Here is a 15,702-nt window from a genome sequence, read left to right as displayed (position 1 = left end):
TTATTTTTGTTATTATAAGAATGCACATCTCCAGAGCCAGAAGGACCACGTAAGATGGTTTTCATATACGTGGAAATGCAGATACATGAAGCTCTACGAGTGGGGGGAGGGGGCGTTGTGTGTCTTGGCAGGAGGACCATAATTGCCGCCACCATGGAGACTGGCTACGGGATGCTGGGCGGGGGTTCTCCGCTGAGTCGGTTTCCCCTCTGTGCAAGAAATGGCCTGGGCCCTGGACCTCTGAGGTCTGACCCTCTCCGCGCTGCTGCGAACGCCAGTCATCTGAAGCCACCATCGCAAGCCGTGTGGTTCGGTTATGAGCCTGTTCCTGGTTGGGTGACGCCCTCTAGTGACAGAACGTGGGTAGGACGGGCACCGTGGTGCCCCGTCAGGCAGGTGCGGAGTGAGCCCAGGCGGATGCAGAGCCGGGGCGAGAGGGCCTTAGCGGGCCTAGCTGGAGTGGGCCGCTGGTGGGGTCAGGCGGGAGCTCCTAAAGCTGGGCTAAGCTGTTAATTCTCTCCCACTGGGGTAGCATCCGGAGGGGCCAGAAGTTGGAACCTCCCCCGTACTCTGCCTTACAGTCCTTTCTTGCTGGGTGGCCCCATCAGTTTCTGAGCTTCTCTCTGAGTTTGGCCTCTAAGAGGTGGTTACCTGGGAGGTAACCCATCCCGCTCTCCTTCCCAGTAAGGGGCCTAAATCCCCGGGAGAATGTGGGAGAGGATGGGATTGGTAAGGATTAGGAGCTGGGGGTCAGGGAAACATCTGAGATCCAAAGGTTATAGGAGGGGCTTAGGCCCTGAAGAAACTTTATCTCCTAATTTGAAAACGTTTAGAAAAAATCTTGTCCACAGCCCCCAGCTGGGGCAGAGGACCAGCCCCCCTGAGGGAAAGAACATGGCCAGGGGATTGCAGGACTGGAACTTTCTATTCCTATCTTTGTGTCTTAGAATTGTGGAATTTAGAACATTCAGCATCCTAGAATTTGAATCTTATCAGAAAACTCCACACAGAATATAAACTTTGTAGAATCAGATTATTGAGCCTCGAGGTCAGAATCAAAAGTGCAGCCCCCTCAAATTTAGACCCAGTGATCTGGGACTGGAAGTCATCTGAGAGCTGCCCTCTCCCCCGATCTTGTCTTGGAATGACCGTTGGCTCTCACTGTCTGTTCCTAAATTTGTTCACAATTAGTAAGTCTGGGCGGGGCCCTGAAATCTGAATTTTTAGGAAGCACCCAGAGGATGCCGTTGGGCCACCCAGGTTGGGCAATGGATTTAATCCAGTTATGCCTCCTCTTCATCCATCAAACGGGGGCACCAAGGCCCAGAGAGAGGAAATGATTTGGCCTTGACCCCGCAGATTGCCGATGACAGGCTGGGACTTGGACCTGTGCCTCCCAGTGCTGAGACCCCTCTCACCAGCTGCCCAGGAAGTTTAGACGGCTCCGTGGAATTGTCACACCTCCTAGGTGTCCCTGACCCCTCAGACATGTCATATAGCACACAGATAGGTTCCTGGGATCTCTCCTGTAATCTCGGGGCTGAAAGGCGCAGGGGTGGGGGGAGCACAGCATTGCTCTCTTCTGCCTCTGGCCAAGCCCCCTTCTTACAGGAGGCCTGGAGGGGCTGAGGGCCCAATTCTCCTCTCCCCTCCACACCCCCCACCCAGTCCCTGGCACACCCTGGCCCTCTTGGCCCTGGGCATTCCAGAGAAAACCGCCCCACATCATTTAGATTCGGCTACTCCAAACTCATCAGCATCATGATTTTGTAACACCTGTTTGATGCCCAAGAAGCATTTGCGAGTTTCTTTCTTTTCCCTTTATTAAAAAAAAAAAAAAATAGTGGGGTATTGAAACAACAACAACAGAGCATTTCAGAGGCACAAACTTTTGCAGAAGAGAAGCTGGTGGCCTGGCCAGGCAAGGGGCTCTTGCTGACCTCAGGGAGGTGAGAGGGGGATTGAGGCCTGGGAAGGGGCAGGTTCCTCAGAATCTGTTGGAGGCAGTGCTAGGGGATCCCCACGCACCAGGCGGAGGGCGGCCTGAGGGTGGGCGCTGTCTCGGGTGGAGATGTGCTACTTCATCACCTTTAGCCTCTCCTCCAGCCAGCTGACAGCCCCAATTCCCAGGCCACCCTGAGCCCCTGGGGTCTCCCGCTCTCCCTGCTCCTGGCTGCTGGAAATGCCAATGTGAATTGGGAACGCCGCTTCTTGGGGAGTCAGGGGAGCAAAGGGAGAAGGAGGCACTTGATGGAGGGACGACAGGCAGTGAGGAGACGCCTCCTGCTCTTCTGGCTGGTGTGCGGGGGTCGCAGGCTGGGGTGTCGGGGTGCTGTGGGTGAGTGGGGGAACCTTCCCCTGCTCCTGATCTGACACCTTCCTTCCTCACCTCCGCAAGGGCTCCCGAAGTTTCCTCTCAGCTGTGGGTGTGCTGAGCAGGGCAACCAACAGGTGGAAGGCACAGCCCCTGGGTTCCCTGTGTGACCTTGGGCAAGTCCCTTCTCAGGCCTCAGTTTCCCCAGTGGTGTACCACTGGTAGGAGGAGCCAGGGGGGAACAGAGTGGCCTGGGTGATCTCAACGTTCCTTTCAGCCTCCATGGCCTCTTCTAGGATGGACTGGTGGTTCCTCCAGGGATGACAGCCCCACCTGATGCAGGACACGGGTGTACCGTGGGCTCAGGAAGCAGGGGTCAGGGAACCGCAAGAGGGAGGGCGCTGAAGGAGCACTGATAAGTGCATGAAGCAGCTCCCAGGAGGGTGACTCTGCACCACAGGAGGGCACGGGGCTGGTTGACCCGTCGTCGTGGCTCCTCCGTGGCCAGCTGGGGCATCAGGAAGCCCTGAGACGCTTCCAGGGGGTTCCCAGGGGAGCTGGTGGCTGAGGGCTGTGGAAATGCCTCCAGGGATTGGCCAGAGCTGGAGGCACCCACAGCTCCGGGTTCTGGGGTCTCCTCTGGAGAAGAAGCGGGTCTCTCAGGACTCAGTCAGCCTGCCTGGGCTGTGGCCTGGGCCCTGCTCTTCGAAACACCTTCTCTGCAAAGGGGTCTGGGAGGGTCCGGGAAAGGCCTAGAAGAAGATGTTTGCTTTCTTTAAAGAGGAGACAGAGAGCGAGGGGGGTGAGGCGTGGAGTGCACAGGAGCTGGTCTCTGTCTTAGTGTGTGTGTGTGTGTGTGTGTGTGTGTGTGTCGGGGGGCGGGGGGGGACGCAGTGAAGAACAGAAGAAAAACAGGAGGAAAGAAAAAGGATAAAAGGAAAGAGAGAAAGAAGAGAAAGGAAGGGAAGGAGAAGGGGAAAACAAGTGGAAGAAATGCAGGAAATAAAAGAAAAAAGAGAGGAGAGGTGGGTGAGAAAGAGAAGGGAGAAGGAAGAGGAGAAGCAGCAGCAAGAAAGCGAGGGGCGCGCGAGAGAAAGCTTGAAGCTGCTGGCGGTCTGGCTGCGGGGGGCGTGCCTAGGCGGACGCTGGGCGGGGCCTCCCTTCCCCGCTGCCGTCCAGCTTCCGGTCCTTGCGCGGGCGCCGATCTTTCCCGCTCTTCTTCTGGTTGGGGTTACTCTCTGCAACGAGAGCGCGGGGCGTTGCTGCTGAGGCCATCCTGACAGACGAGGGTGCCCCCCACTCCCCGCAGCAGGCTCGGAATGACACGGGGGTGCTGACCTGACAATCACTCCTTTTTGAAGTTGGGACGGCAGCATCACTTACCCCAAACCGGACACTCCTCTCAGTTCCTCGGCGGGGGGCGGGGAGGGCGCTGACCTGCTGAGCACCACCCATGGTGGGCATCTGCCCCGCCAGGCCTGGAGGTCCACTGTTGGGACCCCAGTTGGGACTTAGGGTGGCCTCGAGGGGGCGCCCATGACACTCCCACGTGCACTCACTGCGAGGTTTACGGGGCTCTTCGCTGGAGACTCAACACCTTTCACCTGGGTCCCGGCACCAACCTTCCCACTCAGCTTGGGCCCAACTCTGCCCTCAAAATGATAACAGTAACGTCAGCACTCAGCTGATGCTCCCCACGGAGTATGTCACCCTCACAACAGCTGGGAAGCAGGCGCAGGCCCACTGCCCCATCTGACGCCGTCACCGGGATCTGTGCCTCACCCAGTTCCCACCGTGGGGAGTGGATGCAAACCCCAGACCTGCCTCGGGGTCCTGACCCCATTGTGCCCCACTCCCCATCTCCCGTGGAGCTGGGGTGAGTTTCTAACGCAGACATCTTATCAAGTCCCATTTCTTAGGTGAGGTGACTGAGGCCCAGGAGGGGCCTCGCTTAACTCAGTGGCACAGCCTGGGCTGGAGTTCAGGGCATCACTTCCAAGTGACTCCTCACTCACTTGGAGGAAAAGACCACGTTGTCTCTGGGGCCTCCCCCCACCCCCCACCCCAGCCCCCTTGCTCACACCGTCCTGGCCACTGGCAGGTTCATGCCACCTCCACACCTTTGCACTGGCTTTGCCCTCCGCCTGGAATGCTCTTCCCATTGTTTTTTGTCATTATTATTAGCAACAGGTGAGAAGACTGAGGCATGGTTGGGAGCAGGGCCGGCCCTAAATTTCTGTTTTAAAAGTGTCTCCACATCCAGGCCATTTTCACCCATCGTTGGCCCCATACTCTTCTCCCACAGAAGCGGTGTGCCCCCTTGAACATGAAGGAACCGAGGCTCAGGGAACCACTTCCCAGGGTCACAGGGTGAGGCAGTTAGAGAGCTGGGAGTGGCAAAGGGGAGGGCAATTTTATTACCTGAGTATCAGCTGTGTGCCCGCCTCCTCTGGAGTCAGGGCTCCTCCCTTCTCAGGGTCATCCCCTGAGACCTGGCTGCCCGCTTCTGGGGCCCCTATGCCCACTCCTGGGCCCTTCGGGGGCGCTGGAGCCAGGCGCCCCTCTAAGCTCCCACTGACTGTGTCAGCCCTCAGGGGAGGACAGCATCTGGGGGATGGGGTGGGGGGGCTGCCTGAGGGGCCCTTGCCAGCTGTGAAGGTGGGAAATGGGGTGCAAAGCTTTGGGTCCCCACCCCTTCCCTAGGCCTGCCTACCCACCCACACCTGCCATCCACAAGTGTTGACTGAGTACCTACTATGTGCCAGGCCCTGTTCTAGGTGCTAGAGAGGGAGCTGGAAATAAAGCAAAGAGCTTGCTTTCACTGGAGGTCCCACTCTATCGAGGAAGACAGACATTAAACAAGCAAAGAATGTGCATGATCATTTCAGGAAGATTTAACAGCTGTGACGTGATATGATGGAAAGTGACTCTTGGTTGGGGGAAGCTCATGGAAGGCTCTCTGAGGAGGGACATTTGAACAGATGCTGCAGGGAGCCCACAGCAGGGCTGTTGTGAAGATCAAAGGCATCATATTTACAAAGCACTGAGCACAGTGCCCAGCATGTGGTCGGCGCTTTATGGATGTTTGCTGCTGTTGCTACTGTTATTATTATTCTTATCGTTATTATCTGGGGAGCAGCTTTCCTCTCTCAATCCCTCCACAGCCAATCAGCCACTAGCTCTCAGATGCCATGAGTGATGTAGCCATAGTGCTACAGAGACCTGTCCGTCTGTGTGGGTGCTTCCTCAGGTCTGGGGTCTCTTAGTTTCTCTGGTCCCATCTCAAACTCATCCTCTCTCCCCAACTGCCCACTATGGCCCTGAGGGGCCTCCATCTCTGTTATCTGCTCTCCCAACCCAGACACCACAAGCCCTTCTGAAACCAGGGGTGGCCCTGGGTTTAAGTCCTGACTCCACCCCGACCCAGTGAGCCCCAGATGACCTGGCTCCAGGGCCCTCACCCTTACCGTGGCTGTAGATTCTTCTTTGCACACAGACCTATGTTTGAATTCCAGGTCCATCCACCCTTCCCTAGCTATTTGACCCTTGAGCAAGTGGCTCAACCTCTCTGGGCCTTAATCTTCTCATTGGTAAAACTAGAATAATAGCAATACCCACCTCATAGTGTCATTGTGCAGATTAAATGACTTAATGAATGTAGAGAATTATCACAGTGCCCTGTGCATAGTAGGTGCACAGTTAACATTAGCTAATGCCACATTATTACTACTCACTGTTTACATCTTACCCACACACTCTGCGGCCTCTCTTCTATTTAAATCAGTGGTTCTTCATAGCCCCTGGGGTATTCTGGAACTCTGCGGTGATCTCGGTTGTTACAACAAAGGGGTTCCCGGGGGCATTCAGTGGAAGGGGGTGGGGGGGTGCTGCGTGGGACAGTCCCCCAGGAAGAAGGCCCCATCCCAGCCAGTTCTCTAATGGTTGCTCCAGCCTCACGTAGGGAGCTCAGAGTTGAACTCTGTCTCCTGTGTGAATGCCAAGTGTTTGCAAACACTTGTCCCGTTACTGAATATTCTAGGGCTGCCAGCATGGTGTCAATTGAGAAGTCAGACAGTTTTGTTGGACTTTACTAAGAGCTGGTCGCCATTTGGGAATTTGCGTCTCTGATGGCAACACAGCCATGCGTGAGGCCCTGACTGTGTATGGCTACCACTTGCACTGTGATTTGACTTTGGTCAGTACTCTCTGGTGTGTTGGGCCCAAGTGCTGCCATAATGAAATTTCTTTTATTTCTCTTTTATAGTTAAGCACTATACTGATTTTTAAAAAAATTGACCAGTGCAAGTGGGTCACATTATCCATGACTTTGTTTCAGAGTGTAAAGAGGGCGTCCCAAGTCCTCTGACAGGAGGTGTCAGTCTGAAAGGGTCGCTAACTCCCGCTGGAAAGGGCAAGCTTGATCTTCCCAAGAGGGGGCAATGCTCAAGGCACAGAAAGGTGTGGCTAGTTCGGGGCTTTCAGGCAGCCTTACGGGGACTCTTTGTGGAGGCTGTGTCCCAAGGCCACTCAGAGCCACCCTGGGCCCTGCCTGCTGCTGCCCCCCGTGCCCGACCTGGTGCTCACCTCCTGGGCAGGGCCTCCGAATGGGACATTGCCTTGACTCAGACAGCACCTGGCAGGTGGCTGCCTCCTCCTGCCCGGCCCGGCTGGCCTCCCGCACGCGGGTCTCCAGGCCCCAGGCTGAGCCGCAGGTCTTCCCGTTGTGTGTGCAGGGGCTCCAGCTGCCCCAGGGGCCCAGCTCACACTCCTCTGTGAGGTGGAGAGACAGACAGACAGATGGGGTCAGCCGGCAGTGAGTGTTCCTCAGCTCAAGGGCAGGGTCTGAGCGGTTCAGTTCCCTGAAGACAGCATCTCCTCATGCAAAGGAGTCACAGGCTATTGCAAGGAGCGGAGGGGGACGTTTAAACAGTTATTTGTAAGAGCCTGGGATGAGAGCTGTGCTAGAGCAAGCACAGGCTGCTGTGGGCCAGAAGCCTGAGGGACCGGTTGTGTGGCTTTAAAGGGGAAGGCTTCCCTGAGGAGGTGACAAAGGAGCTAAAGGGAGAGAGGACTTCTTCATCAGGTGGTGATGGAAGGAAGTGCATACAGGGCAGCTGTGCACAGCCCGGGGGCCTGGCCACCCTGTGTGAGGGACGAGGAAGCTACAGTGGGAGTGGAGTGAAGGTTCAGGAGGGGAGGGGCAGGAGATGAGGCTACAAGGTCAGCTGGGAGGCCCTCGGGGCCAGGACCTGGATTTTGAACTTGATCGTGTGCCTTTGATCAGCTGTACGAGGTGGGAGCTACACTGGGCTGTTGTGAGGAAAAATGAAGTCATGGGCACAAAAGGTCTTAGTAGGGAGAAATTTTCAAAATACATGAACATATATAGTATTCTTTCACATTTGATTCTTTTAAGAGTCCCTGAAAGGTAGGCAGAGAATAGGGCAGCTATGAATACCCCATTTTGCAGATTAGGACACTGAGGTCTAGAGCAGGTGAGGGGCTTGCTAAGGGAACAGAGAAGGAGCTCACAAAACAGAGTTGCAAGTGTTTAAGATCCAGTTGGGCCCAGAAACCAGCTCTCCAGACCTCAGGATGATGGTCCTTCACAGATGCATTCATTTGGGAAGCAAAGACTGAGCACCTACTGTGTGCCACATGCCGTGCTGGGTGCCGAGGTGCAGCAGGGACAAGACAGACCCTGCCGGTCTGTCTGCTGGTCTTGGGTCTGCCTCCCAGAGTTCACTGTCTAGAGCAGTCAGGCTGGAAGACAGGGTGCTCTTACGGGCAGCTGTGGGAGACCAGAGGGTCCCAGCCTGGGTGAGCTGGAAGGCTTCCTGGAGGAGGAGACTCCTGATCTGAGTCTTGAAGTAGGGGTGGGGAGGTCAGCCAGGCTCAGGGAGGGGCAGGAAGAAGTGCTCCAAGTGAAAGGAATAACTCTAGCAAAATCCCCAGAATGACTCTGCCCTCCATGGGGAAGTTGGAGCACGGACTCAAATGGGGAAGGAAAAAAATGGTAGGGGTGGAGAGGTGGCAGATGGGGACCAGACTGCCCATAGCCTGGGGGCTCTACCTGAGGACAATGGGAGCCACTGAAGGGCCTTGAGCAGAAGAGAAGCCTGATCAGATTGTCATTTTGAAATAATCACCCTTGCTTCTGGAATGAGCCAGCTGGGCTAGAGGCAGTGAGACCAGAGGCAGGCAGGTAGGCAAGAGGCTGTGGCCAAGATCCCAGCAATGGGCAGAGGGTGGGGAGAAAGGGATGTGTGGGGATGGGATGGGGAAAAGGGGGAAGGAGGGGTGGGGCAGGTTTGGGTGCTTTATTCTGCTTCATTTTCCCCAGTGTTCTCTTTACCACCTAATATCTGAATTTATTTTTGTGTGTCTTCCATCTCCCCACTAAAATGTCATGTCTATAAGGGCAGAAGCTTTGTCTGTTTTGTTCACTGATATGTCCCCAGCAACTTTGAAAGTGCCTGGAGCGTAGAAGATGCTCTAGTAAATATTTCCTGAGTGAAAGAACGATATTGGATTGGATGTAGGATGAGAGAGAAGAGCCCACAGTGATGCCCAGAGCTGGTTATTGATGGAGGAAGCCCAGAGGAAGCACCAGGCTGGGGATGGGGAGGGAGGGAAGGAGGCATCCATAGAGCAGGTGAGGATCTGAGTCTGCTGCCCATGGAGAAATGCAGCTGAGGACAGTGAGTTAGGAGCCATCAGCTTTTGGAATGAAGGTGAACATGTGTCCAGAGAGAATGTATAGGCAGAGATATGTGATTTAGGTGAGAACACTGGAGAATAGCCTTGTGTAAGGACAGATCACAGAAGAGGGACTCACACAGGAGTCTGAAAAGGAGTGGTGGGAAAACAGAACAGTAATGACAGCTAATATGATGTGTAATAATAATGACATGTATTGACCGTTTGCTGTGTTAGTTACTGTATTAAGTACTTTAAATTGTATTAATTTACCCCTTACAACAACCCTCCCCCATGAAGTAGGTTCTATTTTCTATTGTAATTTTTTTAACATTTGGAGAAACTGAGGGACAGAGAGCTTAACTGACTTGCTCAAGGTCACTAATCGGTGAATTTTAGAGCTAGCATTTGAACCCAGGCCTATTCCAAAATCAATGCTCTTCTTCTGTGCTCTGTGGCCTCTCTTGGCAATAATATTTGATGTAGATGTTGGTAGTAATAGTAATCATAATAGTGGTGCTTATGATGGGTCTAGTGTATTGAAGGGTTCATATGTGTACCTGACATGGTGTTGGGCTTCCCATCACCATGTGACATTCTCCTATGATTCCTTCCTGGTCTCCTGACATCCCTCACCAGCCCTTGCTCCAGGGAGGGAGGGGACAGGGCAGGGTGGGGATGCCCCCACTCACCCTGGCACTCCCGTGTGCTCTGCTGGGCTGCGGTGCCCGGCGGGCAGGTGGGCAGACACTTTCCCTTGTACAGGTAAAACCGCCTCTTGCACTGGATGCAGAAGTCCTGGCTGAAGCAGCTCTCACATGTGGCCCCACATTCTGTAATAAAGCCAGGGCCACCCTTGGTGAGTGTGGCTGCCCAGGGAGGGGATCCTCTGAGACTGCCTGGGACTGGTGAGGGCCTCTGAGTAGCCCAAGCTCTGTAGCACTGGGGTCTGGATTCAGTGTGTCCTTTGAAGCCCAGACTTGTCCACGGTCAAACTGGGCTGTATTCAAGAACTCTTGTTCTCATTTGAACTGAGGCTCAGTGGGGGCAGGTGACATGACCAAGGTAACATGGTTATTTTGATCCCCTTTCTCATTTTAGCGGAGGCTCAGAGAGGGCAAGTAACTTGCCTAAAATCACACAGCAAATCTGGACTGGGAGCGAGGACACCCTACTCCATTTCCATCAAAGCTCAGAGATGGTCATGATTTGCCCAGGTCACAGTGAAAATTAGAGTTAGGAGTTAGACTCCTTTTTCCATTGAGCTAGGCCCAGAGAGAGTGAGTAGCATGCCAAAGGCCACACAGCCAAACTAGGGTAGAAGTGAAGGTCCCGTGTCCCATTTAGTGTTGAGCCCAGAGAGGGCACTGACTTGCTTGGGGCTTCACAGCCAGCCTGAAAGCAAGCATCTCAGAGTCTGGGTTTAGGCCTATACTACTTCCCCTGGGGCTGCGTTGGGCTAGAGGTAGGATGTGGGCGAGAGATGCTCAGGAGCACAGTGTTAACGCAGGACGAGGGAGGGGCCACATACTTTTGCATCTGTTGACCTCCTGGCCGCGGACGCCGAAGTAGCCGGGGGGACAGTCATGCACACACTTGCCGTACTGGCGGATACCTTCCCGGTGGATGAACAGGAAGAGCCTCTGCTGGCAGGTGGAGCAGCCATTCTCCTCTGAGCAGATGACACAGCCTGTGCAGCTGCCCCCCAGACCAGTGCCCACTGCCAGCCAGACCAGGGTGGAGGGTGGGGAAAGGAAGAGAGAGATAGTCAAACCATAGGCGTGAGCAGCTCAGACTGTCTCATTGGTATAGCAGTTGAGCACGTGGCCACCCAAATGACTACATTTCCCATGCAACTAGACGTGGTCATGTGACCAAAATCTAGTGTGTTATGAGGTAAAGCAGTGTGTGCACCTTCTAGAGAGCTGAAAGGGCAGGGGCATACCCTTTGCCATCCCCCTCATCCTTCCTGTTGGGTAGAATGTGAACATGATGGCTGGAGGAGCATGAGAATCTCTTTTGGATCATGAGATAGAGACCATGTGTTAAGGATACTGGAGAAATAAGATAAAAAGATCCTGGGTCCTTGAGGAAGGCAGAAGTGCTGCATCAGCCCTCTCCTGCCTGCGCAGACTGTTACATGAGAGAAAAATCAGTATCGATTTTGTTCATACCACCGTTATTTGGAGTCCTCTGTCACTCACAGACAAACTTGATCTTCACTAACATAGTGTGTATTTTTGACTGTGTGTGGGGTGCACATGCCTGTGGGGGAGCCCTTCACCCTCCTGCTGCCTTTCTGAGCAATACCCCGTTCCTCACTGCCACCATTATCAAAGGCTCCCCAAATCATCAAGTATAGCAAGTGGAGGAAAGGAACTTTTTGTTGTTCCAGAATTGGCAACCAGGGCCCAAAACTGGGAAGAAAGAGGTGGAAAATACCCTGGAAAGAGAGCTTCTCCAAGGCTTATAGGGAGTCTCTGCTGTCTGACCACCACCTGATCAAGCTGACCACCTAGAGAGGGGGACTCAGGGGACTTAGGAGCTGTCAGCCTGGGGAAGGGGGAGTGCTGTGGCTTTCCCTCTGTTCCCAGCCCCCAAACCAAGAGAGAGGAGATGCAAGGGTACCCCTCACAGAGACGGATGCCTGCAAAAAGGGGTGACCAGCACCTCATGCCTTGGTTGGACATGAACCTGTGTGGCAGCCCTGCAGGTCTGCCCCATCTACCATCTCTTTGAGCAGAGAAAAGAGACCAGGAGAGAGAAGGGCCAAGCTGCGGGGGGAGGCAGCAGGGCAGACCATCGGGGGTAGATGGTAGTTGGGGACAGTCAGAAAGTGACCAGGTGTCATTAAGAGACAGAAGAGGACCAGGCAGCTTCTTAGACACAGCGATTAGGGAAACATGAAGCTGTTTCATGTATGTTAATACTCCATCAAGGTCAGCCTGTTTAATAAACTACTTATACACTTTGGCTCACCTGAGCCCATGGCCACCTAGCAGGGGACGTTCTTGACTCTCCAGCCTCACCCCCACCCCCTTCCTATTGACGCCCCGTCTTCCTTTCAGAGGAATTCCCTGTTGTGAGAGGCCCTGGAGAAGGGAAAATCCTGGTGCCTGCCCCCAGGACCAGAATCCATGGAGGCCTGGCCCTTCTTCAAGTCAACAGTGAGTAGGCATTGACCCAAACCTGGCCAATCAGATACGCCTGGTAGTAGGGCTGAAACCCACAGAAGCTACTGTAATAGCAACGCAGATGGTGACAAAGCAAAACTCTACTAACCACTGTCTCTTGGAAGAGCTTAGGGGTCACTCAGCCCAACCCCTGCCGCTTCACTGGGGACGCTGAAGCCAGAGGAGGTGCAGCCTTCCCCAAGGTCAGTTAGCCAAACAGCAAAGAAATTCCAATTAGAGCTACAGCACTATTTGTAGAGTGATATTTCAACATGCTGCAGAAAAAAGAACCCAACAAGGACCCTCTCTTGACCTCGGAGGGTGCGGGGTGTGTGTGTGTGTGTGTGTGTGTGTGTGTGTGTGTGTGTGTGTGTGTGTGCGCGCGCACACACACACGCACAGGTGATGGGTCTCAACTAGCATCATTCATCACCGGGTTTTTGTAGAGAGTTGTCTCTGCCTCCTGCTGCATCCTTGGTCCCGGCAGTTGGTAGGGTGCCCTCTAGTGCCTCTATGTTGTAATGGCACCTCTGACTTTTTGATTCTGATGGCCTCACTCAGGCTTTTCATCACATCTCTAACTCACAAGAAAGAGCAGTACTGTTCCTCCCACTTCCCCAAGGTCACGGGTATAGAGACTTGAATACTAATTTTACGAATAATAAGTGATGACAACTAGAGTTTGTATAATGCTGCTTTAGAAAGATCCAAACTTGATGGTTCTTAAACTTGACTGTGCATAAGAATCCCCAGGGAGGCTTGTAAAGTATATAGGCCCAGGGATGTGCATTTAAACAAGACCAAAATAGATGTAATTGTCACTGTGGAAGTGTCTTCCCTGCTCACAATCTCCTTTCCCTGAGAATCAGATGTGGCAAATATTCTTGTACTGCATGACCCTGTCCCCTGGCCAGTGGTGGACAGGCTGTACCAGGGCCTGACAGTTCATCCAGGCTGGGACAATTAGACCATCTCTCTTGAGAATTTTGACTGTGGGCCAACAGACAGTGGTCTAGGATGGCCTCTTGACCTAAGGACATTTGTAGGAGGTCAGGATGGCCTGTGTGAGAAGCTTTGGTGAGCACTATTATCTGTGGCACATTTCTTTGCTAACAGAGGCCCCATCTTTGACTTTGAGGTTCATGTGGAACCACCTCTGTCCAGATGCATTTAACCTGGGATTGGGCAATCAGAGAATCAGGTCCTCTTGACTGCAGTGATTGGTTCAGACATAGGCACATGTTTCAACTAGAGCTAGTGTTAGGATTGCATGTATGTGTGTGTGTGTGTGTGTGCACGCGTGTGCGTGTGTGTGTGTGTTTACACTCTGTTTGGATTTGAGAAGATGTAGACCAGAGTTGGTGGGCAACGCATGAGGGGTCAGTGTCCCAAGAATGGAGGTCACACAAGAGATTGTCTGTGCACCTGGATCCATCCCTAGGAGGGTCCATAAAGTCTCTTCTAAAGCCATTTTGAGTAGGGTTTTCTGTCACGTGCAGCCAAAGACTCCTGACTACACAGAAGCAGAGAGAGAGAGAAAAAAAAATCAGATGCAGGGAGAGAAAATAAGCAACCAGAAACTTCATGGGCCCTAGATGGTCAGACAGAGTTTCTGACCATCTTCCAAGCCCAGGTTCCAGTCCCCCAAGGCTTGACTCACCCCATAGCTCCAAAGAAAGTCACTAGTTCACTTGAGCTAGCTCTCCTCCTGTCAAATTGCAATCAAAATTATGTATCTCACCAGATAGGTGGAGCCCAACAGATCATGGTGGAGCAGCTCTGCTTCAGCAAGGCCAAGGGACCTGAAGTACTGCCCACGCAGACTGACCACAGCACGCCACGGGACCCTGGGGTTGTAGGGAGCACAGTTTGAACACCCCTGGCTCCTTCTACACCTCAACTTCATGCTGGCCTTCTTTGCTGCCCTCTAGTTCTAATGCACATTTCTAAGTGAAGTATTTGAGCTCTGATTGCAAGTTCCCCGAGCTTTCTTGGGGCATCAGAGGGGATGGCACCCCCTGTGATTTCCCTTAATAAGTATCTCCCATAATCAAGACCATCCTCCCCTGGTCAAAGTGCCAGCTGTACCAAAAAGGATGGCCTTGTGTTGCTCCAGCAGCTGGAGGGGCTTGGAATGACATCTGAGTCATATTGTCCTTCCCCAAGCACCCAGGGGATAAGCTGAGACTTGGATGTCCATTTTATGGAGAATGACAATTGGGGCTGGCAGTTTACAAAGGGATGCAGGCTTATAACGACTCTGAGTACGTGCATTAGCCCGAGGTCGAGTGATCCATCTATCCATTCATTCAACAGTTACTGAGCCCCTACTTTCTGTGAGGTCCAGGGCTGGGGGGTCGATGGTTATGAAATGTGGCAGCAGCTGTGTGATCACAGGCAAAGTACTTTAACTCTCTGGGCCTCAGTTATTCTAGCTGTAAAAGGGGGGATAATGCTTAACTTGCAGTGTTGTTGTGATGAAAGGATGTGGTACATGGAAAACTCTTGGCTTAAAGCCTGGCAGCAGACTTCTGATAAATTGGATATCTTGTTATTATATTGTTTTCTGCCCTCAAATACCTAAGGACATGTATTACGGTCCAGGTGCCCAGGTTCAAATCCTGGCTCCACCACCCACTGACTGACCTTGGATAAGTACCTTCATCAATGTGGGCCTCAGTTTCTCCATCTGAAGATCTGTGGCAACAACCCCTACTCCCACACGTTTTGTTATGAGGTGTGTGCAAACAGCAAGTGCCTGGCACGTAGTAGGTCCTTCTCCATAAATAGAAGTTCCTTTCCTGTTCTCTCACTGTCACGATACATGGTGGGATTGTCAGCCCACATTTGGACCCTCCTCCCCTTTCACTGGTGAGCAAACGGAGGCCAGAGGCATTGGCGGAGGACAACCACCAAACCTCCATCTCCAGGGAGATGGTCTTTCACCCTCAGGATGGTGAAGGGCTCAGGGAAGAGACAGAGGAGGCAGATTTGGTCTTGGGTGAAGGGCAGGTTTTTCTTTCTGTTGGGATCAGGGAGTGACCTGTGCTCTTTGAAACGAGGGTTCCCAAACTCAGTCATCCACATCCTGAGAATGACCCCAAGCCCCTTGTTTTGATAGGAGTCAATGGTTCAGTGTTTGCAAGTGACCTCAATATTTTTTCATTTAGGGATTTGAGTGGATTCAGGGTCACCTCTGCATTATCATGCCGCCCACCCACCTTCACTCCGCAGAGCTTTCCTTGAGGGGGTCAAAAGGCACAGGGAGACATCTTGGACCCTGAAAATTACCTGTTTTCCCCAGACAGGCTCATCTCCTCAGCAGCCCACAGTGAGTCTGTCCATGAAAAATCCTCAATACCCAAGCCAAGAACTCCAGCTACACACTTAAACCGCCCCTGCCACCCCCCCACCCCCCAAAGAGATTTGCCAACATTTAAAAAAATCCGATTTCACATAAGAAGCTGGAATTTGGACTCCTCTGGAAAAGGTATGAATACCTGCTAACACTGGGCC

The 15,702-nt window shown here is 53.1% G+C and overlaps 1 protein-coding gene across 1 annotated transcript in view; it reads right to left on the bottom strand.

Moving 5' to 3' along the window:
- Nucleotides 1-2,502: 2,502 nt before the first annotated feature.
- RSPO4 (R-spondin 4) overlaps nucleotides 2,503-15,702 on the bottom strand; it is a 40,101-nt gene continuing 26,901 nt past the window's right edge. The window contains exons 2-7 of the mRNA XM_059038608.1: nucleotides 10,545-10,733; nucleotides 9,706-9,846; nucleotides 6,899-7,084; nucleotides 3,487-3,552; nucleotides 2,770-2,953; nucleotides 2,503-2,647 (exon numbers count right to left, since the gene is read on the bottom strand). Coding sequence (XP_058894591.1) covers nucleotides 2,503-2,647; nucleotides 2,770-2,953; nucleotides 3,487-3,552; nucleotides 6,899-7,084; nucleotides 9,706-9,846; nucleotides 10,545-10,733 — 911 coding nt within the window. The remainder of the gene's footprint in view (nucleotides 2,648-2,769; nucleotides 2,954-3,486; nucleotides 3,553-6,898; nucleotides 7,085-9,705; nucleotides 9,847-10,544; nucleotides 10,734-15,702) is intronic.

This window comes from Kogia breviceps, chromosome 14, assembly GCF_026419965.1.
Source record: "Kogia breviceps isolate mKogBre1 chromosome 14, mKogBre1 haplotype 1, whole genome shotgun sequence".
In the NCBI taxonomy this organism is placed as follows: domain Eukaryota; kingdom Metazoa; phylum Chordata; class Mammalia; order Artiodactyla; family Physeteridae; genus Kogia; species Kogia breviceps.
This window is presented reverse-complemented; position numbering and strand designations above follow the sequence as displayed.